The sequence below is a fragment of the Juglans regia genome, chromosome 7, assembly GCF_001411555.2.
Source record: "Juglans regia cultivar Chandler chromosome 7, Walnut 2.0, whole genome shotgun sequence".
In the NCBI taxonomy this organism is placed as follows: domain Eukaryota; kingdom Viridiplantae; phylum Streptophyta; class Magnoliopsida; order Fagales; family Juglandaceae; genus Juglans; species Juglans regia.
This window is the reverse complement of record NC_049907.1, coordinates 6,943,842-6,968,898: the sequence shown is the minus strand read 5'-3', so window position 1 is coordinate 6,968,898 and position 25,057 is coordinate 6,943,842. Positions and strand designations below refer to the sequence as shown.

Genomic DNA, 25,057 nt, shown 5'->3' with positions numbered 1-25,057 from the left:
TTTGGTTTGCTTGATTGTGACAAATGCCTGAAAGTGGTGGTAAAGTTTTCATTGAATAAGAACCAAGTTAATCCTCTCATTCAGACATTTTACCCCATATCTGCTAAATATTCAGTTATTTTATTTTCGAGAAGCCATCAAAGTATTGCCACGATGTGTCTGAAATTTACAGTGTTCCAGTCAAGGTCCCCAAACTAGTAGCACGACAACTAACGCCCCTTTGTAGTTCGGAAGAAGATCAAGAAAGACAATTTTTTTTTTTTCCGAGAAAATTTGGAGACAACGCAACATGTATTTTGTCCAGTTAGACCCAAGTAATGCACCTATATCACATGGATGATCATGTGATTTATCAACTTAAAAACCAACGAAAACAATGATCCATAGAAATTGTTTGCGCCCAAATAGTATAACCTTAAGACTTAAGCATACCCCAAAACCAACGCTCTTACAACTTGGCCAACCTCTAGGAATTAATCTAAAAAGACATTCAGACCAAGAATTTATTCAAACTCAGAAATAAACTAACAGTAGTTTATACAAAACTACAATGGATATTATAGCTTTGCATTCATTTGTATCAACTTACATGACAGGAAAACATAAGCAACAGAAACTAGAGATGGACAAAACATTTACAATCACTGCAAAACACATCCAAAACACTTACGCGCTGAAAGGAGAATATTTTGATACAATATCGAGCCTACAACATGATATCTGTCCTGGCTGGCAGCCGGCGGAAGAAATTAAGTGGTGCTCCCGGGATCCTACGCCGAAACCTGGGGTGTCTCATGAAGTAAAACCCGGCCAGAAGAACAATCACCTGGAAAGGTGTCACATACAATACAATGGCAGAAACAAAACAGAAGATCACAAATATAATGGTGGCACGAGTATCCCGCCAGCTTAGGAGTGCCTGGACTCGCTCTAGCTGGGAAGCCACGTCCCCCACAACATTCTGAATTTTCCCAGCCACAATCCTTAACCGATCATATCTTACTCGAACTATGTCAGGAGCCCGTTGTGTTGGAAATGTATCAAATTCTTCATCAAGCTCATCAGGGTGTACTGAATCTGCATAAGAGATTCTTGTATTCATATGAGGAGGAGTTTTTGGGCGGAACCTCAAATTCCAAAATCCTATAACGACCAAGTATAGAAAAACTGTTGGTAGAATCAGCTCTGGAAAACACACGAGCATGACAAAGAGAACATGTACTAGTACTGCTGTTATGGGGTTCTTCCACATGCATACATCCCCAAACCACTTTCCAACCGCCAGTAATCCTGAGAAAACCGACATCACCCGGAAAAAGTTTGCCTTGCTACGCCTCATGCTCCAAAGATGAAAGTTTGCATCAGACATGTACTCAACTACCTCCCTCCTAAGCGGGGGTTCTGCTCGACCAAGCCTTGCTGCCACTATGCTTACAGCCTGGTAGCGCAACAAGTCCTGCTGCATCACACTCAGAGGCCTTATGTAGTGCATCTTCGGCAGAACAGGTCGAGAGTATATCATCATCATGTTCATCAGTGACGTGCACGAGAACCGTATTGCCAGATGTAATTCACCCATTTTTTTGACACCGGAAGGATGCAGGACTAGCAATGGATAAGAGTGGGTGTAAACTCGGCCAGTCTCAAGAGTAGAAATTCGAATGCGAACTTTGCCAACTTTTAAGTCTCTTTTATCATTTGAACCACCAACGTGGCTGTCATCGAAAACCCCAACTGTAATAACCGTAGCTGGATCGTAAACCTCCCAAGTGTACTGTTCATTGTACTTTGGACTCAAGCTGTTCATTATTGTTCGAGTTCGAACCCATTTGTGACCATACTTTGCTACACAATACGTGTCTGCTGTACCTTTCTCTCCCCTTGTTTTGATTGGGTGGAGCCCATCAGCATTCAGAATGCCGAGTTCCAAGACACCAATTGAAGGCTTCCAGAGCTGCTTTGCTGTAGGACGGAGGTCACTACTGTAGTGAGCAGGCTCATCAAGCACATGGTAACCTCCATCGAGACATACACTGAGATGTAGTTTACTAGAGAACTTGTCTTTCTTTCCCTGATCCGCATCCATGGCAGCTGACACAGACTTCTCAATGTTGAACCACCGGCTTCGGATGATTCGATCATCAGCACGCCTCTCAACTATACTTAAAGGTATAACAACCTTCCCAATGGTCTCCTCTTTGGTGGGACTAACTCGATCTTCAACTGAAAGGACCAGAAGTTCTTCAAAAGGCTCAGAAGCAACAAGCAAGAACTCCTCCTTCCAGACTGCATTAAGACTTCGCACTTGAATTGGTTTTGTCTTTGTCTGCTGGTTACCAATCTGGACCTTAACATATGCATCTGGAAAACGAGACTTGTCAGATGCAACCAAGTCTTGTGCCTCAATTATATTAAGACGGACATACCATAATCTGGGTGAATGGTAAACTTTTGAGCGGGTATGTGAGGAGATAGTTGAAGCGCTATCATTGGGAGTATATGTATCCGAGTGCCAAGCATCAGGAAAAGCCTCATCAGCTTGTGTGCCATACCAGACAGCAAGCATTAGCTCTCCTTTCACCCTCTCCCCTTTCTTGTCTTCAAGCCTATACCATTCTGGAGCCAAAGGACTATCAGGTGGAACCCGTGTAGGCACTTCACGGAGATCAAACCGCATAAGCCCAACAAAGTCATCTTTTAGTGTATCCTTATCCTTTACTACAACTTCCAGAAAAGTTGACTGTATATTGTCCTTTGCAAAGGCAAACACCTCATTCCACTCAGGGTTTTGTTTTTTCTCAAAGTACTTTGTAATTCCTTTGAAGTTCCCAACTTTTACTTCAACATAAGGGTCAAGGCTACCAGTCACATCTTTTGAAGGAAGATCACGAGCTTTCACAACACGTACAAAAAGGTACCGCATCTGTTCAACGAGATCATATGTGCTAACTGGCCTGTCTCCAGGTATCACTCGACCATGAACAATTCGTCCCCCTCCAAGGTAAGGACTCGTCTCTCTAACTGTATAATCAGCTGATTGCGATGATGAACCCGAGTACATCTGAAAAACTTTTGGGGCCTGTGGTTCAGATTTCATCTCTTGCATCCCATAGTTTACAGTTGACTGGGTTGCCATCGAGGGAATGTTATGCTGCAGTGGTTTTGCAGGACTGGCGTTAGGAAGGTGGTGGAATGTTTGTCTTGACCGGGACTTTTCATTAGTGAAAAAGCTTGGGAGAAATTTTTGAACCTGTTCTACTGGTTCTTGACTTTGGATTGAATCTGATCCTGTAGGCAGAGAGGATTCCATTGCAGGGAGTGGGTTTGAGGATTTTATAGAAGGATCATCGGTGACAAAGACTTTCAGACCAAGCTCCCCTTTTACGCGTGATAAAAAACCACGTTTTTCAAGAGGGTAGTGCAAAACAACAGCATCAGAATATGGCACAAATGATGTCCCAGTGAGACGAACCTTACCAAGGAAGGATTTTGAGTTGTTGGCTTTATTAAGGTTATAGATATAGGCATCAAGGGTGAGGTTAGATAGGATGTTTGGGTCAGAGACATTGAAGTAAAACTGTTCGTTCCAAACAGGATTCAGGTCTTTTTCTTTAGTAGCGGTACGGAATCTTTGTCCATCAAAGTGGAGTTCCACAAAAGTATCAGATGAGCCCTGCCCATCTTTGGCCATAAGGTCATGAGCACTCACAACTTCAACCCCTAGTTTGAGATTACTCATGATATGTATGTTTAGAACTGGCAAGAGATAAGTGAAAATTATATAAGAAGCTACTTGCCGGACTTGTCAGTAGGGCACCTGAAAGGCAGGAACAAATAGTCAGCATTGAAGAATATTAACCGAGAAAATAGAGAAGAATAATTAAACAATTCACACATGGACTTGAGAAACTGAAACACTCAAACTGGTTGAAAGTTGAAACACACAAAACAGAAAAATGCAAAAAAGAACAACTTATATTGGATCTAGTCCGCTGTACTTTTGCATCTGTATGCCCAAATTCAAGTCAATATCTTACAATAACCTGCACTTTCAATGTTACCTAATATGAAGCAAGAATGCGCAAGACACTTAGCTTTATAGAGAAAGAGAGAGAATACAATATCAGTTTGGAGATATTTAATCACAGCAACCATCAAAATGTAATCCAACTCTACTCAATTGATTCCATTCTTGACAATCTAGAGTCAACAGGTTAATCCTGTCTGTCATTCCTCAAGCATATTTTTAGTTTAGACATAAGCCATTAGGTCTTCCAAAACTATCTGAAGCCCCTTTGATAAATTAATACTTATCTAAAAAACATAAGGTGATGAGAAGAAGTAAATTTAATCATTAAATCAATCTAAAAGACCCCCTCCCCCCCCCCTAAAAAAAAATGGGTCCACATTTACTCTTAATGAACAGGATCAGATGCATAGAACTTTCGAACTTGAACTTGTGGTATAGAAAGAAGATAGAAAGACTAATACCATGATAAATTACCATTTACGCTAAAAACCTAGGCTGATGGAAAACACTAAAGTCAATTATCTAATCAATCTAACATGCAGTCTCTTTTGACTGATTCCCCAATTATCTACCCATGACACAGTGCATCGAGCTTGAAGTAAAGATAATAACTCCTACAAAGATAATAGTAAGTCGTGGCTCCTTGATAAGGATATTAACTTCTATCACTAAATTATGCACCACAGCCCCCGTTAATTGGTTTAATTGAAATAAGTTTCAGGTCATCATATTTTAATCTTTTATTAAAAATCAGACACCATGTTTTTTTTTAATTATCTCATATATCTCAGTAAGCAAAGCAATAATAGATATATCATGAAACTCCTACGAAAAGCAAGAAAGAATCAATAAAAATGGGACAATAACCCAAAATTTTCATTGGCTTCCAAACAAAAGATAAAGAGGGAAAGAAAATTGATGCATCTTTTCAGCAGCAGATTCTCATAGAAAAGCTACATCGCTTTTTAGCTTTCTAATGAAACTAAGAATTACAATAGAACAGATAAACGTAAAGAAAAGAGGAAGGAACAAATAGCGAAAAGTCCTTGACTTTTTGAAATAAGAATCACACCAGAAAATTCCCGAGCCGTTTCAGTGACCATTGACCGTAAAAGAGGGCATAATATACGGAATCTTCAAAAAGAAATTATCAGATTTTTAGTCGGGACAGAACATAAAAACAAAAACAAAAAACAAAAAACAGAAGAAAAAAAATCCGAGTCTTTCTAATTAATCCGATCCTCCAAAAATTTCTAGAAAACTAGAGAAAATAATTTTCTGCAAAAATAAACTTTTTTCCCAGAACAAAGAGATAAAACAGACAAGTTTTCCACCCAGTTACTCTTAAAAGTTTCGGGAAATACTCAAAAGCCAGATTCTAAAGTAAACTTGTGCAAAAATAGTTATCCCCCAAAACAAAATTTCTGAAATTTTCCCACTGGGTCAAAGAACCATTAAGCTTTAAATACCTCATACACCATCACACAAGAACACCCTCACGCAGGAAAAATCATTTACAGCTGATTAAACCCAAATACAACAACAAAATACTACAATAATCAAAACTCAGAAAGAAGAATAAGATCCGACGCACCTTGTTTCAGAGCCACAGAGTACTTGAGATCAGAAGCCGAGTAATAAGAAGAAAAACAAAGAACCCGTGATGGTGAGCTCACAGACAGACTTTGAGAAACTTATAAGCGAAGGAGAAGAAGAAAAGCAGATGGAAAGCCCAGGATTGGTTCTGGGATGGTTCCAAAAGGCGAGAGAGAGAGTCCCAGAAAACGAGTAAAACAGGTTTATATTATTGAATGGGGGAGAGAATAAACAAAGAAAGGAAAGGGGTAAAACTAAGGAGGCTCTTGAGAATCGCGTGTGGATTATTTGTCCCTACTCCTTTGTACTTTTCTGTTGGCATGCCATATGCTTCAAAAGATAATGGCCAATGGGAATGTACGTATTGCGGTATTGGGTAGAACGCAAAGACTCTCCGCATGAGTCAAGCTCGCTGACGTGGCTTACCATTAGTCCACAGTTTCTGTAACATCTCTACAACTTGTCCCGTTTCGTTTAGTTATTAAACTTATCTTAATTTATTTTAATTTATTATTATAATTTTTTTAAATTTTAAAATAATAATAATATTAAAAAATAATATTTTATCCAATCAATTCAATTCAATTTAATTTAAAATAAAATATTTTAAATGCAGTTAATATTTTATCCTTTCAAATCAATTCAATTTACATCTTGTTTATATTCGTAAGTCATCTCAACTCATTTTAATTCATCTCATTTCATCATTATAATTTTTTTAAATTTCTATATAAAATATAATAAACAATTTAATTTTTTCAAATTTTAAAATAATTTTTTTAAATTTTTATATAAAATATAATAAATAATTTAATTTATATTTTATTATTTATAAATTATCTCAACTCATCTCAATCCATCTCTAAATTTAAATCACTTTAATTTTAGTTTGGAGGAAGAAGTTCCAAACGCAGCTTTAAAGTTTTCCTTTTTTCTCTTCTTTTGATGCTGGAGATACGATAATCTTATCCCCTATGCTCAGACAACACGATTATTAGGACATAGATTGATAACGAAAGGTTGTCTGATTTTTTTAAAAAAAATAAATTAATGATATATTATTTATATTGTATTTGTTGAGAGTGGAGAGATGAAATAACAAATTATTTGGACAAAAATTGTTTAAAATGTGTTTATTTTAGCTTATATAAAAATTATTATAATTTATTATCTTTTTATTATAAAGGATCGAGACAGATGATGAGATGTAAAATAAAGTTTTGAGACATGAGAATTTCTTTAGAACAGATCAAAAGGTGTTTATATTTGGAATATATGGAAAAATAATTATAAAAAATTTGTGAAAAGCTTCCCAAACCAAATATATCCATGTTAAGTTGCTAGCCTAGTGGCTGTCTTTTACTTAGTTATTAATGTCTGAGCCATGTGCTAATTAGGTCGGAATCCAGCAATAAATATTTTTTTTTATGATAAATAATTCTTCTCATCAATCACTATCTATTATCCCACACTCCATACTCTACACGCTATAAAAAACATCACATACTTTATGAAAAAAAAAACAATTGTCTGGTGGGAGTTGTGGGGTAAATAGTGACTGATATATAACAAAATTATTTTACAATTGATCACGAGTTTGTCTACTATAATTTAATATAAAAATAATTCTTTAATTTTAAATAGAGTAATGTTATATACAGTTATAGATTATGTAATCCCAACATACTCTATTTGGAAAAAAATTAGAGCACTATTAAAAAATATATATAGATCATAGATTTATCTAATTTTTGTAAAGAGAGTATGTGGAGATTGTACACTTTAGAACTATATATATCATTTCTCTTTTAAATATGTATATATATTAATCAGGGGCAATAAATTATAAAAATACCTAAGTTTTCAAGTCTGGAGAAAAACTATTAAAAATGTTAATACACTCACACCCCTCTAACGAAAATCTTGAGAATTATTTCTAAAGAGGGGGTTTTTTTTTTTTTTTTTTTTAATTTCTGATCCATCTTTCACACTAATTGGAGACATAAAGTTTCGTGTGGGAAATAATAAAGTTTTTTTTACCATTAAATATGAAATCAGGTGAAGTTACACACCACCAAAGTGGAGTTAATTAATAATTTCCTCTTAAAATATAATCATTAAAATTATATTATATTATATTTTTGTATTAACAGTCAAGTTTTAATTGAGGTATATACGTTATAAATTAAATATTAAGTGGGGATAAAAACGGCAACTTAATACTTTTCGAAGATATTTTTAGTAAATAAAAAACGAAAATTTAAGTACATGAAATATATCCCATATTTGTAACATCAGAGACGGTTTTGGCTGGTCCGGTTCGTTTCGATTTTAGACATATTTTAAAATCAAATTTATATATACTAATCTTGAGATTTGAAAAACCGATACTGCATTAGTTACACTCTTAAATCGGTATTTTTAGTTTTACTGATTTTAATCCGGTATATTATATAACATAGTATATAATAATATAATGATAATATATTGTAGTATATTATAATATATATTACAATTATATTATAGACTATAATGAACCCCACTCAAAAGATTGAAAACGGAGCCACCAAGATTTTTTTTTCGCCACCGAGAAATTGTAGTCCAAGTGAAATGATTTTGGGTTATTTTTACGAAACTTGTAAACAAATCTATGATATAAGATGAGGCTCAGGCAATCACATAAACAAAACTCTCTTTTTTTTTTTTCCTGGTTTCAAGTTGAGAACATTGATAAGCATATATCAATGGAAGATCCATATGTTTTGTAAGTATCCCTTGGATTACATATAAATACGATATCTAATAATTTTATTTCAATACTAAAAATAAAGAGAATGTTACATCTACTCATTAATCTTATACATAGGAATTTGCATGTTAATATGGTTTAATATAGTATTTTAGATTTATTTTATAAGAGATAGAGTTTCAAATTAGAGCACTAGTAATTGCCTTAATAAACTTTGGCCAAAATTTGACTAGAAAATTCACTTTTACAAATTTAACTAACTATTTTTCAACAACATCAAATAATAAACTCAACAAATCTATCATTATTCTATTAAAATATTGATTTGGAATTTTTTATTTATTTGAATTTTAATTGTAAATTGAATATTAATTCGTTATTAAAAAATTATATATTAATTTTCTAAGGTTCATATTATTCCAACGGATAAAATTTTCTAACGATCTTTTTTCTACAATGTTTATATTTTTTCAACTGATATATGGTTGTATTAAAGTTTATGATTGTAGTAAAATTTTTATGACAAAATGCTCATGAAAAAAATCAACCATCTCTAACCAGAGCTTCATACGAAAATTAATAAGAAACTGAACAGAAGAATAAGATACTAGAAAAACACCAACCCACGGGCACAAACCAACCAGAGCTTCATATGACAAGTAATGGCACGTGAGATGAGAATTTTTTTATGTCAAAATATTATTTTTGCCGGTAGCTAGGCTCAATAAATTTGACCGGTGAAAATATTGAAAGTTAAAATTACTGTAATTTTGTTGAATCTACTACTTTTTATATAATTTAGTTAAACTTTAGTCAAAATTTAACTTTGTTAAGTCTATTATTAATACTCTAATAAATCACATTAAATTACGTTAATATATAAACTTCCTTTTATATATATATATATATGATTGGTATGTATAAAAATTTCTAGAAAAAAAATAATTTGAATAAATTATTGGAATAGATTTTCGCATAACTTGAATTTTTGGTCCATTATCCTTTTTCAATTTTATTTTTGGAAAATGCTACATGCCCCGCTGGGGGCTCCCGCTGGGAGCTCCCGCTGGGGCATGTAGCATTTTTTTATATATATATTTTTAAATTTATTTTTATATAGATATTTTTAATAATTTTAAATATTTTAAAAAATAAAATAAAAATTATAATATTATTTAAAAATATTTTCTTAATTATGAAGTAGAATAAAAATTAATATTTAATAATTTGTATTTTACTTTCTGATTAAGGAAATATTTTTTTTTTTTTACTTTCTGATTAAGGAAGTATTTTTTAATGATTTGTTTTTTACTTTCTGATTAAGGAAGTGTTTTTTAATAATTTTTTTTTACTTTCTCATTAAGGAAGTGTTTTTTAATGATTTTTTTTTTACTTTCTGATTAAGGAAGTGTTTTTTAATATATTTTTTTTTACTTTCTGATTAAGGAAGTGTTTTTTAATGATATTTTAAATTTATTTTATTTTTTAAAAATATTTATAAGTGTAAAAAAAATCTATATAAAAAATAAATTAAAAAATTACACATAAAAAAGTACATGTTAAGCTCAACGGGAGCCCCCAACGAGGGCTGTAATATGACTATTTTAAATATTTTAAAAAAAAATCATAATATTATTAAAAAATATTTTCTTAATCATGAAGTAAAATAAAAAATTATAAAAAAATATTTTTTTATAATTTTTTATTTTACTTCATGATTAAAAAAATATTTTTTAATATATATTTTTTACTTTTGAATTAAAAAAATATTTTCTTAATAATATTTTTATTTTATTTTATTTTTTTAAAATATTTTAAAATATTAAAAAAATTATATAAAAATTATATAAATAAAATATATATTAAATAATACCACAGCCCCAACGGTACCGCACTACCCTTTATTTTTATATGGTGGTTTGATTTTATTGAGTTTTCATTGAATTTTTGCTGTACCCAAAACTAAGGTGGGGTCCATACCGGTTGACACATCGTTATCACCACCTCGATGCTTGATACTGCAATTTAAAGCTAGGATAAAAAGTGAACAGAAGGAGTGCCAAATGACTGATTTCGCCTCGACCTTGACAAGGGAGAGCGGAGAGGTGGAACAAATGAGAGGGATGGTGGTGGGGTCAAATTGATAAGTGAATTTGAGAAGCATATTGGATTTTCCAATGTGTGGATCCCATGCCCACAAAAAAGAAGCTTTGGTGCTTAATTTTAGATTTCTGATATATATTTTTTTTAAATTTTATTAATATGATTGATTAAAATAATTATTTTTTATTAAAAAATTAACATAATCAATTATATTAATAAAGTATATAAAAATATATGTAGAAGGAATCCCATATAAATTTTTTTAAATTTTTATATCTTCTCTCTCTCCCATCTTTCTCATGCATATGACCATCTTGGACCACCTCCTCTTCTTTTCTTCTTTTTTCCGTTTGTATTAATGATAGCTAAGAAAAATATGGAATTCATGACACCAAATTAATATATAGCATTGGAACAAAAAAAGATAGGTTGGATGAGTGTCCCCAAAATGTTATACGGACAGGTTGGTAAGCAAAATCAGACTTCGAATTCAACTAGTGAACAAGTTGAGCAATCATAAAATATTTTTGTATCGCTGCATAAGACTCGCGCGCAGTTAGTAGGTATGAGCGTATATGGTTAAGTCTTAAAGATTTAAAGTCGGAAACTCGTTTGTTTTTACAGTTAATCTCAATTCATCTCATTTAATAATTAAAATTTTTTTAAAATTTTTACACAAAATATAATAAACAATTTAACTTTTTCAAATCTCAAAATAAAAATAATATTAAAAAAATATATTCTAATAATATTTTATTCAACTTTCATCTCAATTAGTCTCAAAAAACAAACAAGATAATTATGAGGACCACACACAACCTTTACTACACATGGAGCCATGTGCCCTTTTGAATTAAAGTTGTTATATATCATTTAGGAACTCATTGAGTGGCATGTGTTGCTCATAAATGACTAAAGACTTCGATAAACTTGTCTTCATTGTCCTGCAAGCAAGAAGGAGGAGACGGAGGAAGGAGAGATTAAACAATGTTATTGGAACAAAGAAGTAATCTAGAAAGCGAACAAGTATCAATGTGCAACATCCAGTACTTGTGAAATAATATTCTAGCTAAAGTGTCGAGCATCATCCTCTCCGAATAAGGACGGCATGTGTAAGAATTAAATTCGAAAGCATGATTTGCTGGCTTTATGGGAAAAACTTACTCTAAAGCTGAGTGAATTGGAGTTAGAGGAGGTTGCAGTGGTAATGAGGGGTCTGTGGGTGAGAAGAAATGAGAGTATCTTTGAAGATATCTTTAAGTCCCCAAGTCAAGTTATCAGCATTGCACAAAATGACTTGAAAGAGTACAAGCAGGCTCTACAGATGAACAAGGTAGCACTGAGGAATAATGAGGAAGGAGAAAGCAGAACCTTGAGGTGGGAAAAGCCAAGGACAGGTTCTGTCAAAGCAAATTGGGATGCAGCAGTAGATAAGAAGCAAAGGAGGGTGGGTTTAGGGGTACTAATTCGTGATGAAGATGGAAAGCCTCTAGTTGCTGTTGAAGGTCAGAAGGACAATGTAGACCATCCTGTTGTGGCCGAAGCTCAGGCTCTGTGGAAGGCAATGGTTATATGTAGAGATCTCAGATTGGAAAAGGTCATTTTTGAGGGAGATGCACAAGTGATTGTCAAAGCAGTCAACAATGCAAGTGAAGATTTTTCTGTTTATGGTAGCTTAACTGAAGGTATAAAACATTTGTTAAAAGGAAGGACAAATTGGACAGTTCAATACACACATAGATCTAACAATGCAGCAGCACATACTTTAGCAAAGGAAAGTTTACATTCACAAACTGAATTAGTGTGGATAGAAGACATACCTGATAGCATTCAAAGAATTGTAAAGAGGGAGTGTCATTGTATTGAGTGACATTTTGATATCAATGAAGATGATGTTTATTTCAAAAAAAAAAAATTCGAAAGGAATTGAGAAACATCCGCGCGCACAAACAATAGATCACGTGATTTGATTAAAAAAAATAAAAAGGATAATGTGGTTTAGATCTCATATGGGGTGACTTTTGAGGAATTTTCAGGTATTTTATGAATATTAATAAAATATTAATAATAAAATATTAAATATTAATAAGTAGTAATAAAAATAAATAAATAAATAAATAATATTAAAATATTACGAAAATGGGAAAATACATCCAAACTAGGTCTTTGAAAACAAGCCCATTTATATGATTTATTTATTTTTATAAGAATGCTTTTAAAATCTTGCGTGTCGAGTTGTCCATAATTAATGAACTTTCACAGAAATGGTATAAGAAGGGAAGCCTCTTGGACCCTCTGAAACTCTGTAGTCCTTCCCTTGATCTACGCTTGTAGCTATATGTCCCATTAGAGTTAAAGGAAAATGAGTTCTGATTTTATGCTACAATTTGCAATATATTAAGAAACATTAATAATTTTGTGTCTTTTCTTTAATTTGTATTTTTTTTTTAGCAATAAAGATTATTTACAAGAGTTTTACTTTCATATTCTTGCATTTGCAAATCAATAATAAAAAGTTTTATACATCAATTATTATTTATTATTTTAATATTTTATTAAAAAAATTATAAATATAAAATATAAAAATAAATAATAATTTATGCATAGAATTATTTATCAATAATATGAGGATATTTTGTCTATAGAGTTTTATTAATACTTTGATTTAGATAAAAAAAAATAAAGAGAAATGATATTTACAGTTGTGAGTGTATAAATACTATACAATCGTTTTAAAAAAAATAAATAAATATGAGACCTACATAAAAAAAAATTAATTTTTTAATAATAAATTCTATTCTTTTTTAAAATAATTATACGGTATTTGTGTATTTTATAATTGTATGTAATATTATTTAAAAGTAAATTTAAAAAAAAAAAAAAAAAAAGAGCCAAAAGCACAATATTCGAAGAAGAACATCAATTAACGTCGAGCTGAAAAGCCAAATTTAAGACAGAAGAAAGCAATTGACGTGACAACCACGTCGTTAAAAAAAAAAAAAAAGTAAAATAATACGTAATATATATTAATTGGGACCATATAATTTAATAATTTGTGATTCGAAAGTGTTACCAACCAGATTTTTGAATGGTTTGATTAACACACCTAACTTATAAAAAAATTCAGGCCATACAATTGACGAAGGCATAGACAGCGACACCTAGTCTATAGTCTGAATTTTGTGGATCATCTAACAGTAACATTGACTCAACGCATGCAGATGCGTTTGGAATATAAAATCATCTCAACTCATCTCAACTTATCATTACAATTTTTTTAAATTTCAATATAAAATATAATAAACAATTCAACTTTTTCAAATCTCAAAATAATAATAATATTAAAAAATAATATTTTATTATCTCAACTCAACTCAACTCAATTCAACCCTCTATTAAATTTGGACCCTTTCGGCAATTAAGCATTTTCCTTGAAATTTGTTGTCATCTTCAATGAGAACTCAGCTAGACCAACGAAAAAAAAGATGAAAATGATGGAAACCTAATTAATGTAATTGCATGGAACATCAGTATATCTTTAGATGATCTAGTATTTGGTTCCAAGATGTGGAATTCTTGTAAATTTCAAGATGGTAATATTTCGAGTTCTTCTACTCATCATCCTATACCACATATTTATTATAAGAAAAAAATAAAAAGATAAAAAATATATATACTATGTGATATAAGAATGATAAAATATAATTTTCTTAAATGTTTGATGTTTCAAATAGGTAAGAACTTTTGGGTTGATCATAGTCAGAAAGGAAATAATAGAAATAATAGATATAGTGCATAAATGGTTATATTGTTTCCTCACTTTGACATTGATCACTTATATTTTTAAAAAATGTTCAAAGTATTAATCACGGATGTTGTTACACCTATAGAAGATTCTTATAAAGAATCTACATTTTAAAATTTTTTAAAAAATATAAAAAAATTACAAATTTATTTAAAAATATTTTTTTAATTATTAAATAAAAAAATTAAAAAATAAAAATAAAATGAAATTCGATACAAGATTTTGGTAAAAATCTTCTATGAAAATAATATTTTCTATATTTTTTTAAACAAGTACAAACTTTCACATCAACAATATTTGATGCGTAAATAAATAGACGATCTATGACTCGCCATGTGAGGGGACGGTACCGTCCCTTTCTATCGTTGTAAAATGTGAAAAATCTCAATAAATGATGAAAACTATGTTTCAAGCATATGTCCGAAAAAGGCAGAAGGAAATGCTTGAGTAACTTAATCTCGTTTATTTTTGTAGATAAAATAAGATGAAATGATATAAGTTAAAATTAAATAAAATATTATTAAAATATATTTTTTAATATTATTTTTAATTTAAAATTTAAAAAAATTGAATTATTTATTTTATTTTATATTAGAATTTAAAAAAATTATTGTGATTAGATGAGATGAAATGATATATTTTCTGAAAACAAAAGAGGCTAATTCAGGTTTAGTTATACAAAATCAAATTATCTAATTTCATTTCATATAATCATTACAATTTTATCAAACTCTCACATAAAATACAATAAACAATTCAAAATTTTCAAATCTTGAAATAAAAATTATATTATAATAATATTTTATTCAACTTTCAACATCTCATCTAATCTGAACTAAACTGTATAACCAAACGAGGCCTTATTGAGTTCCCTCAAGTCATTCGCTCGTTTTGGTCAATCAAGTTGGGATTAAAAGGCTAATTAAAATAGCATATCCATTTGTACCTAAAGCTAAAGGCAATGAAAATTTAATTGCTTCTTAAAAAAAAAAAAACCCAAAAAAAGGGGTTAATATATTACCAAATTAACTCCAAGTCTTCTAATAATTAATATAATTCAGTATGGTAGGTTGGGGTGGAAGCTGACTCAGAACACACACTTTTATATCACAAATTTCATAAAATCCACCAAAATCTCCTTTTCATGCCATGATTGTGTCCTAAAGTTTCACACCCCAAAAATGTTTTAAAATAGCATTATAATTAATAGCATCATCTGTTTATAATAAGGCTGATCCAAAGCTTGAATTAAAAAAAAAAAAAAACTATTTTTGTTTATAATCAATCCTAGCTAACTGGTTCTAATTACCAAATTAACCAAGCTAGCTAGCTATAACAATGGAACAGAATTCCGAAGTATAAGGGAAGCCAAGGTTTGAGAGACCTTAAAAAGGGAGAAAAACATGGTCAAAATCCCAACAACTCTGTAAAATCCAAAATAAATAAATAAATTCCAGAGCCTAAAATATCAAATTCTTGAACCAAAATTGGGAAAAAGAGAAATTAACCCACAACGTGGCAGCATGCAATGCAATTAGTTGGTAGTGGAATGAATTGTTCAATCCCAAATAAGAAAAGCTAAACAAAGATTATATGCATGCATGCAATGCCAAGTACTCTTAATTATTAATTTTCCAATCCCACAAAAATCTCTCATCATTCATCCATCCATCCATCCACCTCTATTTTATAATTATTATTCTCCTGAAAACAACCCAATTCTCATGCCCCTATCAAATCCAGCCTAGGGGGATCCATCTTCTTCTCTTTCTTTCTTTCTTTCTTTCTTCTTCTTCTTCTTTTTGTTGATCCAGATCCATTGCTATTACTCCATCTGTTTTTGCTATTTCATTTTCTTTAATTTGTTTGTTCATTCCCTAGCTAATAATTGGCCGGGTACTACTCATCATATTCCATCCATCATCGGAGAAGATCCTTTAACATTATATAACATGGTATGTTCTCAAACCTCTTTCGCCAAACATGTTCGTTCATACGATAAAGCTGGCTTGGTGCGCTGGTTGGAGGTTTGAATTATCTGCTAATTTGCATATATTCTTTTCTCACATGTTCAAAAGATCAAATAAGGATTCGTATGACATGACATGACATGACATGAAATGAGGTGTCCGTGCACATATATATATATATATATATTATATTGATATCTTCATCGTATATATTTATTTTTTTTCCCCCATAATTATAACGAACAAACAACGAATGATTTGGGAGTTATTGATCTACATATTGCTTGATTTAAACATGATCATGAAATGGATTCATGTCTCATGTCTTCTGTTTGATCTTTTTTTTTTTTTTTGCCTCTTTTTATACTCTTCTTTGCAGTCTATATATATGAGGAATATATATATCCATAATATCATTTATAATAATGAGGTTATTAAATCATGTATATTATCGTGCATTATATTCTTGTGGAGATAGAAAATTTATTCATTCCTTTCGATCTTATTCCCTGCAATATATATATATTTTTAATAATTGATATATAGGCAAATTCATCATCTGGAATGGCTGTACATGATGAATGCAAGCTCAAGTTCTTCGAGCTAAAAGCAAAGAGGAACTATCGATTCATTGTGTTTAAGATTGAAGAGAAGATCCAACAGGTGATAGTAGAGAAGCTTGGGAATCCTGATGAAACCTATGATGATTTCACTGCCTCCATGCCCGAAAATGAGTGTCGTTATGCTGTCTATGATCTTGATTTCACTACCAACGAGAATTGCCAGAAAAGCAAGATCTTCTTCATTGCATGGTAATATAATTAATTATGTTAATTAATTTATACATACGTACAATCTGCGAACGAGAGCTAGCTTTCAGTTAATTAGCCGAAAATATAAATGTCTCAACACGCGCGCACACACACATATATAATCATGTCATGATGAATATTATTAGTAGGACATAATTATTTATCAGTGTATAGAGCACATAATTTACGTCACTTAGATGCTAAGACTTCATGATTTGTAAGATTTAAATTTTAAAATATTTTATCTTACAAATCATATTATATCATATAAGCACTTTATCCTGTGTACTCTACGCACATGCTTGAGAACATATTTTTTCTTATGAATATTGTTTTCTTACCTTCTCATATATCATGTACAATAGGGCACCTGACACATCCAGGGTGAGGAGTAAGATGCTTTATGCAAGCTCGAAGGACAGATTCAGGAGAGAATTGGACGGGGTTCAAGTGGAGTTGCAAGCAACAGATCCAAGCGAGATGAGCTTTGATATCATTAAGGGGCGAGCTCTCTAAATCATCTTATAGTATTAATTCACTGTTATCTTCAAGACAAAGCCTGATTGTTCTGATCTATTATTGTTCGAGTACTTGTACTGGAGATCATCTATACCTCTTTTCCGGTGACTTTTTTTTTTTTTTTTCTTCTTTGGATCATTCATGTTTTGGTTGAATCTGGAAATTACGATATAATTTCATGTTATGGATTCTTAATTTGTTGGAGTACTACTGTCATATACAGGGATTTCTTAATTGGATAACAGACCCATTAGAATTTATTGATTACTGACTCATGAAATTATAGGCAAGTTCTAAAATTTAGTTGATCCCTTAAAATGGCCCAACTCATTTGTTAGAGTGTATGTATGTGTGTGACTGGCCAACTCAAGAACCCAATGAAAAGCACAAACCCAGTTGCAAAGAAAACCATACCCAACGGGCCGACTGCTTTACATACCCACAAGCCCCATGCACATGCCGACTTCATTCTCTGCCCTTGTGTGCCGCATATATGCATAGACAAATTTTCAGTTCCGCTGCTGAGCGGTTCAGCTGTGAAGCAGAGAAAATCAGCCCTCCATTCATGCTGATAGGGTGACAAGTAGATAAAAATACAATAAACCTTTTAGACCTCACCATACAGAATCACAAGCAATTCTCTCCACAGTATCGGATTTCCAACTTTCACAATTCTTTTCTTGTCTTCGTGCACTTCCAGCCCGCCTCATTGTTGCACCACCAAGTTGACCACCTACCAAAGTTGGAGGCAGCCCACTTTTCAAGACCATGAGCAAGGGAGTTTACAGTCTGAAAACTCGGTTAAGGGTAGGGGTCCTCACCCCGCCTCATGTGGGGTGGGGGGTGGGGTTTTCACTCCCGTCCCCCGCCCCCGGGGTGCGGAATGGATTTCTAATCCGCCTCACTTCTTTTCACTTAAAAAAAATACTACATTTATTTTATTTAAAAATTATTTATAAGTACAAAGTAATTAAAAATATATTTTTAAATCTAAATTATAAATTTAAATTTTGTAAATATGACTATAATTTAAAAACTATATAATTTTTAAATTTACTAGTACATATTTTATATAAATTGTAATGTATTAATTTTTAAACTATGTAGTTTTTAAATTTGTCAATACATAGTTTGTGAACAAATCTAACAAATTGTAATATATATTTATATATACCCAATTTGTAAAATATAAATATATATTTATGTTTATATATATATATTATATATATATATATAAAGGAAATGATTTTAGAACCATCCAAATGGTCCTAACAGAAACTCTCCCATCAACTAGGGGTGAAAACCGACGTCGTCGGCGCGGTTTTTGGGCAAAACCGACGCCGAACGACGGCTGGAAAAATGGATGAGGTGCCGACCGTAACCGGTCGATGGCGAGGAGGACACCGATCGAGGCAGTTCTCTGCCGGTTCTCGGTCGACGTCGGTTCTTTGGCGGTTCTAGTGAGATAATTATGAGAGAGAATGAGAGAGGGAGAGATGCATAGGAGAGAGAGAGTTACAGAAGAGAGAGAGAGAGAGGGTTACAAAGGAGGGTTTGGGGAAGAAGAAGATCGGGGGAGAAGAAGAACTCTTAACGAAACGACGCCGTTTCACTTAAGTTTAAGTGGAACGGCGTCGTTTCAGACTTATTATTTTGTTCTTACGTCCTTAATAAAACGACGACGTTTGGTTTAATGCCAAACGGCGTCATTTCCAGTATCATTTGCAGTACTTATTAACTAAAACGGCGCCGTTCAACTTAAACTTAAGTGGAACGACGCCGTTTTGATAAGGGTATATTAAAAAAAAAAAGATTTTATTATATCGGTCGGTTCAGCGGTCCGGTCCAGCTTCAAACCGAGACCGAACCGCTGAACATCGGTTTCTTGAAATTTCCACCGCACGCCGACCTGTTCTCCACCGGTTCCGGCCGGTTCCTGACGCGGCCGGTCGATTCGCATCGGTGGCGGCCGGTGCTGTCGGTTTCTGTACAGCCCTTCCATCAACCGCGCAACGCTCATTTGCAATGTAGATCCACCTACAAATAACCTCTGAATCGTCGCTTTCGGTAAATTGTTATATCTACCTATATATATAAAGAGCCTATCTAACGGCAATTCTTGTTTTAACAGTCCACAAGATTTTTCCGTTTAAATTAATTCCTCTCCGTTAAAAGTTCTTCAAATCGTTAAATAGCTCTATTACCAATTTGATACCCATTGATTGGGTCTTTCAGGCCATCCGTATTTAAAGTCAGATGATGCCGCCCATCTATTAACGCTTTAATACCATTTATTACCATTTATTGGTTGTTAAATTATGAAAAATAAATATATTAATCAACAGTTGATTTTTGAACGAATGATTTAAATTCTCTCTTTTTAACAGTTCCTGACGATTCAAATGCATCCATATCATTCTGAGATTCATTATATTTGATTCATTATATTCTGCACTTGACGTTACAAGTCCCAATTAATAATTACATATAAAAAAATACAAATACATAAAATTGAAATAATATCAAATACTATTCTCCTAAAATAACTCAAAAAATTCTTCCTAGCCGAGCCGAAGAAATCCCCCGTTTCCCTTGAGTTTGTATTCATCATTCCCCCTGTTTCTCCAGTTTGTATTCATCATTCCCCTGTTTCTCCTTCACTCGTGGAAGCTATTAGAGACTTGCATACACAAATTCTGCTGGATTTGAGGTAATATTTTGTTTCTTTATCAATCTTTTATGTTTAACTATTTGAATGAAAAAAAATTCTAAACAGAATTTTCACAGTTTATCTTTTCTCCTATAGGCTGTTTCTCTCAAATCAGTTGTCTACAAGTACTGCAGTGGTGATAAAGTTTGAAGGAATCATCGAAAAGGTCAGTCTACCCACTTTTGTGTGTTTATGGTATATCTATGGTCTACCTATGTTTTGGGATTATAGTCTATCTAATGTTTATAGCATATGTATAGTCTAGAAGCACAAACACAAGCCAGATAGATATGTTCTCTGTAAGAAAAAAACTACAAAACTTTGTGTTTTTTGTTGTTTACAAGTATATAACTTTAGGATTTGTATAGAGAAATAGACATAAATTTACAGAAAATTCTAACATTATAAAATTCAAAATTCTAGAGTAATTTAATTGTAACAAGCAATTCAAGTATATAACTTCAGGAATTGTATAAAGAAATAGAGATAAATTTACAGAAAATTCTAAAATATAACTTCATAGATTATAACTTCAGTACTGTTACAGTAGAGATCGTACTGTTTCATTCCATAAAATATGTGAAAGTTATAAAAAAAACCAAAACCAATAGGGGATAAGAAAACAAAAAACAGAAGAAAAAAACCAAAAAAAAAAAGCGCTGAGTGGATTTAAAGAAGCAAAAATAACAACTACCATACAAGAAAAACCATACATTCAGATTTAAAGAAGCAAAAACGAAAAAAAAAAAAAGAAAAAACCTACCCATTTTTAATTTGTTTGTCAAATTAATAAATGGGTTATAAGCTAAAAGACGTTCACCTATATCCAAATTTGTCTCTATTTTTTATTATATAATCAAATGTCTAGGCAGGTTTAAATCTGCTAGCTTACCAATCATACACACTAATCTTCACCTTTTAATGTTACATAAATATTGTCGTTATAAACATTCAAGTAGATGAAAACGACAGGCCTTACAAAAGTGGCCTTACTGAGATTATTTTTTTTTTTACGTACTAGATTATATTACGTACTAGACTTTCAGAGGGCCACCTTCTGTATGTAAACACTTTTGCACCTGGAGTACAAAAGTGGCTGTTTCCAATCCCAATTTTCCTCTCTTTCTCTGATTCTTGTTAAAGAACTGGAATCTTGTGCAACAGCTATTTTGCACAAGATTAAATATTGCACACGTCTGTTTCCACAATCAGTGAACTAATAAGAAAGAGAACAATCTCTTACCATCCTTATTGCGTCAATAAATGTGACACTATTTCATCTCCTCCTCCAGGCTTGTTCCGGAGGGGCAGCACTATCGAAATCAAACTACAAAAAACACTCCTAGAAAAAGAAAAATTAGTCAACGTACAACATTAAAACCAGATATCCTAACTACAACAATCAACTTTCAGTTTTCAAAGTCTGCCTTTTCTTTTTTCATTCTTAAAGTTTCTCTGCAACCAAATAGAGTCCAATGAATATTAGAAATTAATTTTTGAAAAAAAAAACGCAAGCGACATAAAAGCTTACCAACTGCAAAGTGTTCCTGCTGATATACTCCTCGGGCGGCCATGAATTCTTTCTACAATGGAACAAATTCCCACTAAATATCAGATCTGCCCTCTCTCGACACCATCTTTTGAGAGAAGAATAAGATTCCAATCAAAAGTGCAACAATGAGCGACAAAAAGAAAACATCAATTCAGCTCCAAAACAATGGTATTCAAATAATTCAATTACAATTCAGAGATTCGAACAAGACTACCCAAAACCCCCTCTGCCCGGTTGCCAAGAAAACAGAGCTAAACAAAAGAACCCAAAATATCCAATTCTCAAAAGAAAAACCAACTCCCAACTCAATGAAGATTCCTTCTTTAACTTTTAAAGCCCTCCACTTTCCGGGAAACCAAAAATAGGATAACAAGAATCAGAGAAACCAAAGCGAGAAAAGAGGGAAAAGAGAGACGGACCAGAAAAATCAAGATTTCAGGTTGGGTAGAGAACCCCAGATTTCATCTGTCCATAAGCTCGACAGAGGGTCCAGTTCTGCAAGCACTTCGTCGGAAGTGAAAAAGAAGACAGAAAATTAAATGGGAGAGAGAGAGAGAGAGAGAGTAGATGCCGACGGTGTGATCGGGAGGGATGAGAAATCTAGAGAGAGAGAGAGAGGCTATGTTGAGCCGAAAACAATGGAGATACTGAACTTCCTTCCGTGAGATAGAAAGAGAGAGAGAGGGTTGCGGGAGTTTATTTAACTTTCTAAGCACAATCCGTGTGTTGTGCTTTTCCTGTGTGAGAGGGAACGGTGGATGCAGCTCTATGTTGTGTCTTCTCGGTTGGAGTGGACGGCCAGGATGTGATTGGAGAGTAGTGACGCGGATTGTGAAAAATAAAATAAAAAATAAAATAAATATAATATATAAATAAAAAATATTTATCACTATTATATATAAATAAAAAATAAAATCACTATAACATATAATAAATAAAAAATAAAATTACTATAATATTTATCAATATTAAATATAAATAAAAAAATAAAAAATAAAATCACTATAATATATAAATAAAAAATAAAATCACTATAATATTTATCACTATTAAATATAAATAAAAAAATAAAATCATTATAATATATAAATAAAAAATAAAATCACTATTATATATAAATAAAAAATAAAATCACTAAAATATATAAATAAATAATAAAATCACAATAATATATAATAAATAATAAATAAAATTACTATAATATTTATCACTATTAAATTTAAATAAAAAATAAAATCATTATAATATATAAATAAAAAATTAAATCACTATAATATATAAATAAAAAATAAAATCATTATAATATTTATCACTATTATATATAAATAAAAAATAAAAACACTAAAATATATGAATAAAAATAAAATCACTATTATATATAAATAAAAAATAAAATACTATAATATTTATCACTATTATATATAAATTAAAAATAGAATCACTATAATATATAAATAAAAAATAACATTACACGAAATAAAAAATTATTTAATTAAATAAAAAATTATGTATTTATTAATAAAAAAATAATTCTTAAAAAAATTAAAATATAAACTAAGCAAACTTCCCTTGCACGTTGCTTTTACTTAGTACAAACATAATTCACAAGAATCGACAACTCGTGCACGTGCCTTGCCAGAAAGTCTAGCTGCAACCTAAACCTTATCTACAAATAAAACATGATTCACGGTAGTTGACCAACCATATTAAATGGCTTAGTACTGTTTCCTGTTTTCTAGCTGGCCTCGGCCTGATCCAGTGCAACTATTTGTAACATCCGTCAGCCATAGCCAAAGTTAGTTTTCCTTTTTAATTTTTTTGAGAATCTATATATATATATATATAAAATATATTTTTTTATATTTAAAAATATCTATCGTCTAATAAATGATGAGATGAATAGTAATAAATAATAATTTATTTTATGTTTTCTTTCTCCTCTCACATCCCTTTCTACCTCACAGCAAAATCATCACTTTCCCTTACATCTTTCTCTGTATTTTCACAGCAAAATCACCATAAAATTACCACACAAATCACAAAATTACTAGGCAAATTTTCACATAAATCACAAAATCACCACACAAATCACAAATCAACAGATCCCGTGAAAAGAGAAGGCAGAAGTTGGGGCTTCGGTTGGAAGAAAAGAGGAAGATGAGGGGTCATTGGCAAATGATGAGGTTGCTGGTAGTGGTGCGGTGGTGTAGGGGTGGCTAACGGGGGCACTATGGGTTGAAACCCGTGCGTCGAGATCCATTTCGGGTTGCTCGCGTGCGACTAGGGGAGAACATGCCAAGGGGCTTCGACGGTGGGGTTTGCTCACTGGCGTGAGGAAAAGCCAGTAAGGTGGTTGGTTACGCTGCAGGGTGGCATACGGCGACGTTGGACTGCTTGAGGGAGGAGATCGGGTGAGAGAGAGAGAGAGGGAAGATGCGCGGGAAAGGGAGGAGCTGCTAAGGGACTTCGACGGTGTAGTTTGATCGCCGGCGTGAGGGGAAGCCGGTGACGTGGTCAGTGATACTGCATGGTGGCGCACGACTGCTTGAGGGAGGAGATTGCGTGAGAGAGAGGGAGGACGCAACTGAGCGGAAGGAGAGAGGGAGAAAAAGAAAATGAGGGGAAAATAAAGGTTTTTAGGATTTAAATCCAATCCTTCATACTAATTTAAATTAATTTAAAATAGATAATTAATATAGAAATATCATATCATAAATAAATTATCAAATTTAATTTATAAAATATTAATATTTCATCATTAGATAAATGATAAAATTTTGTTAAATAATTTAAAAAAAAATAAAATTTTAATATAATTTAAATATGATAATATTCTTAATTAATTAAATTAAGCAAACGTCCCATAGGCGTTACCCTACTGCTAATATTATATATATGTGGATACGTATTAGCTCATGATCTGCGCATGGTTTGGTGACATGGTAGCAAAGAAGAGTAGTTCAAATTCAAGTTCCTCGCCAGTTAATGGGTTCAGCTAACATATAATTATGTATTCACAAAACCAAATCTTTGCACCAAGATTTGCTTTACTTCGGACCATGCTCAATGACTCAGAACACACACTCAACCAACAAATGAATTGAATCATAATTCATAAATCAACGAGGTAAAAAGCTAATGCGTTTTGTTTTGATTATTAGCTTTGTACATGATATAAAAGAAAGATTAAATCATTGTAAAAAACGGCAAT

General features: G+C 32.1%; 3 protein-coding genes and 1 long non-coding RNA gene across 4 annotated transcripts; 2 read left to right on the top strand and 2 right to left on the bottom strand.

Annotated features, from left to right (window-relative positions):
- Positions 1-448: 448 nt before the first annotated feature.
- On the bottom strand, positions 449-5,853 carry LOC109005716 (FT-interacting protein 7-like). Its single transcript, XM_018984761.2, has 2 exons — positions 5,625-5,853; positions 449-3,817 (listed from the first exon to the last, which is right to left on the bottom strand). The coding sequence occupies exon 2, from the start codon at positions 3,737-3,739 to the stop codon at positions 707-709; it is 3,033 nt and encodes a 1,010-aa protein (XP_018840306.1). The 5' UTR covers positions 3,740-3,817; positions 5,625-5,853; the 3' UTR covers positions 449-706.
- A 5,832-nt stretch (positions 5,854-11,685) lies between these two features.
- LOC118348864 lies at positions 11,686-12,348 on the top strand. The gene has a single exon (XM_035691391.1). It carries the CDS (start codon positions 11,686-11,688, stop codon positions 12,346-12,348), a length of 663 nt encoding a protein of 220 aa, XP_035547284.1.
- Positions 12,349-15,974: 3,626 nt separating this feature from the next.
- Positions 15,975-17,818, top strand: LOC109005721 (actin-depolymerizing factor 10). The gene is made up of 3 exons (XM_018984766.2): positions 15,975-16,238; positions 16,800-17,065; positions 17,431-17,818. The coding sequence occupies exons 1-3, from the start codon at positions 16,236-16,238 to the stop codon at positions 17,579-17,581; spliced, it is 420 nt and encodes a 139-aa protein (XP_018840311.1). The 5' UTR covers positions 15,975-16,235; the 3' UTR covers positions 17,582-17,818.
- A 3,503-nt stretch (positions 17,819-21,321) lies between these two features.
- LOC109005722 lies at positions 21,322-22,405 on the bottom strand. The gene is made up of 3 exons (XR_001998504.2): positions 22,266-22,405; positions 21,826-21,877; positions 21,322-21,621 (listed from the first exon to the last, which is right to left on the bottom strand). It is a non-coding gene; the product is annotated as an uncharacterized LOC109005722 (long non-coding RNA).
- Between the last annotated feature and the right edge of the window lie 2,652 nt (positions 22,406-25,057).

What these genes read in the sequence shown, in the direction of transcription:
- LOC118348864 (XM_035691391.1), top strand. Translation starts at nt 11,686, where the DNA reads ATGAGGGGTCTGTGGGTGAGAAGAAATGAGAGTATCTTTGAAGATATC.
- LOC109005716 (XM_018984761.2), bottom strand. Translation starts at nt 3,739, where the DNA reads ATGAGTAATCTCAAACTAGGGGTTGAAGTTGTGAGTGCTCATGACCTT.
- LOC109005721 (XM_018984766.2), top strand. An exon ending in AAGATCTTCTTCATTGCATG is followed by an intron (nt 17,066 to 17,430) that starts GTAATATAATTA and finishes CATGTACAATAG; the next exon opens with GGCACCTGACACATCCAGGG.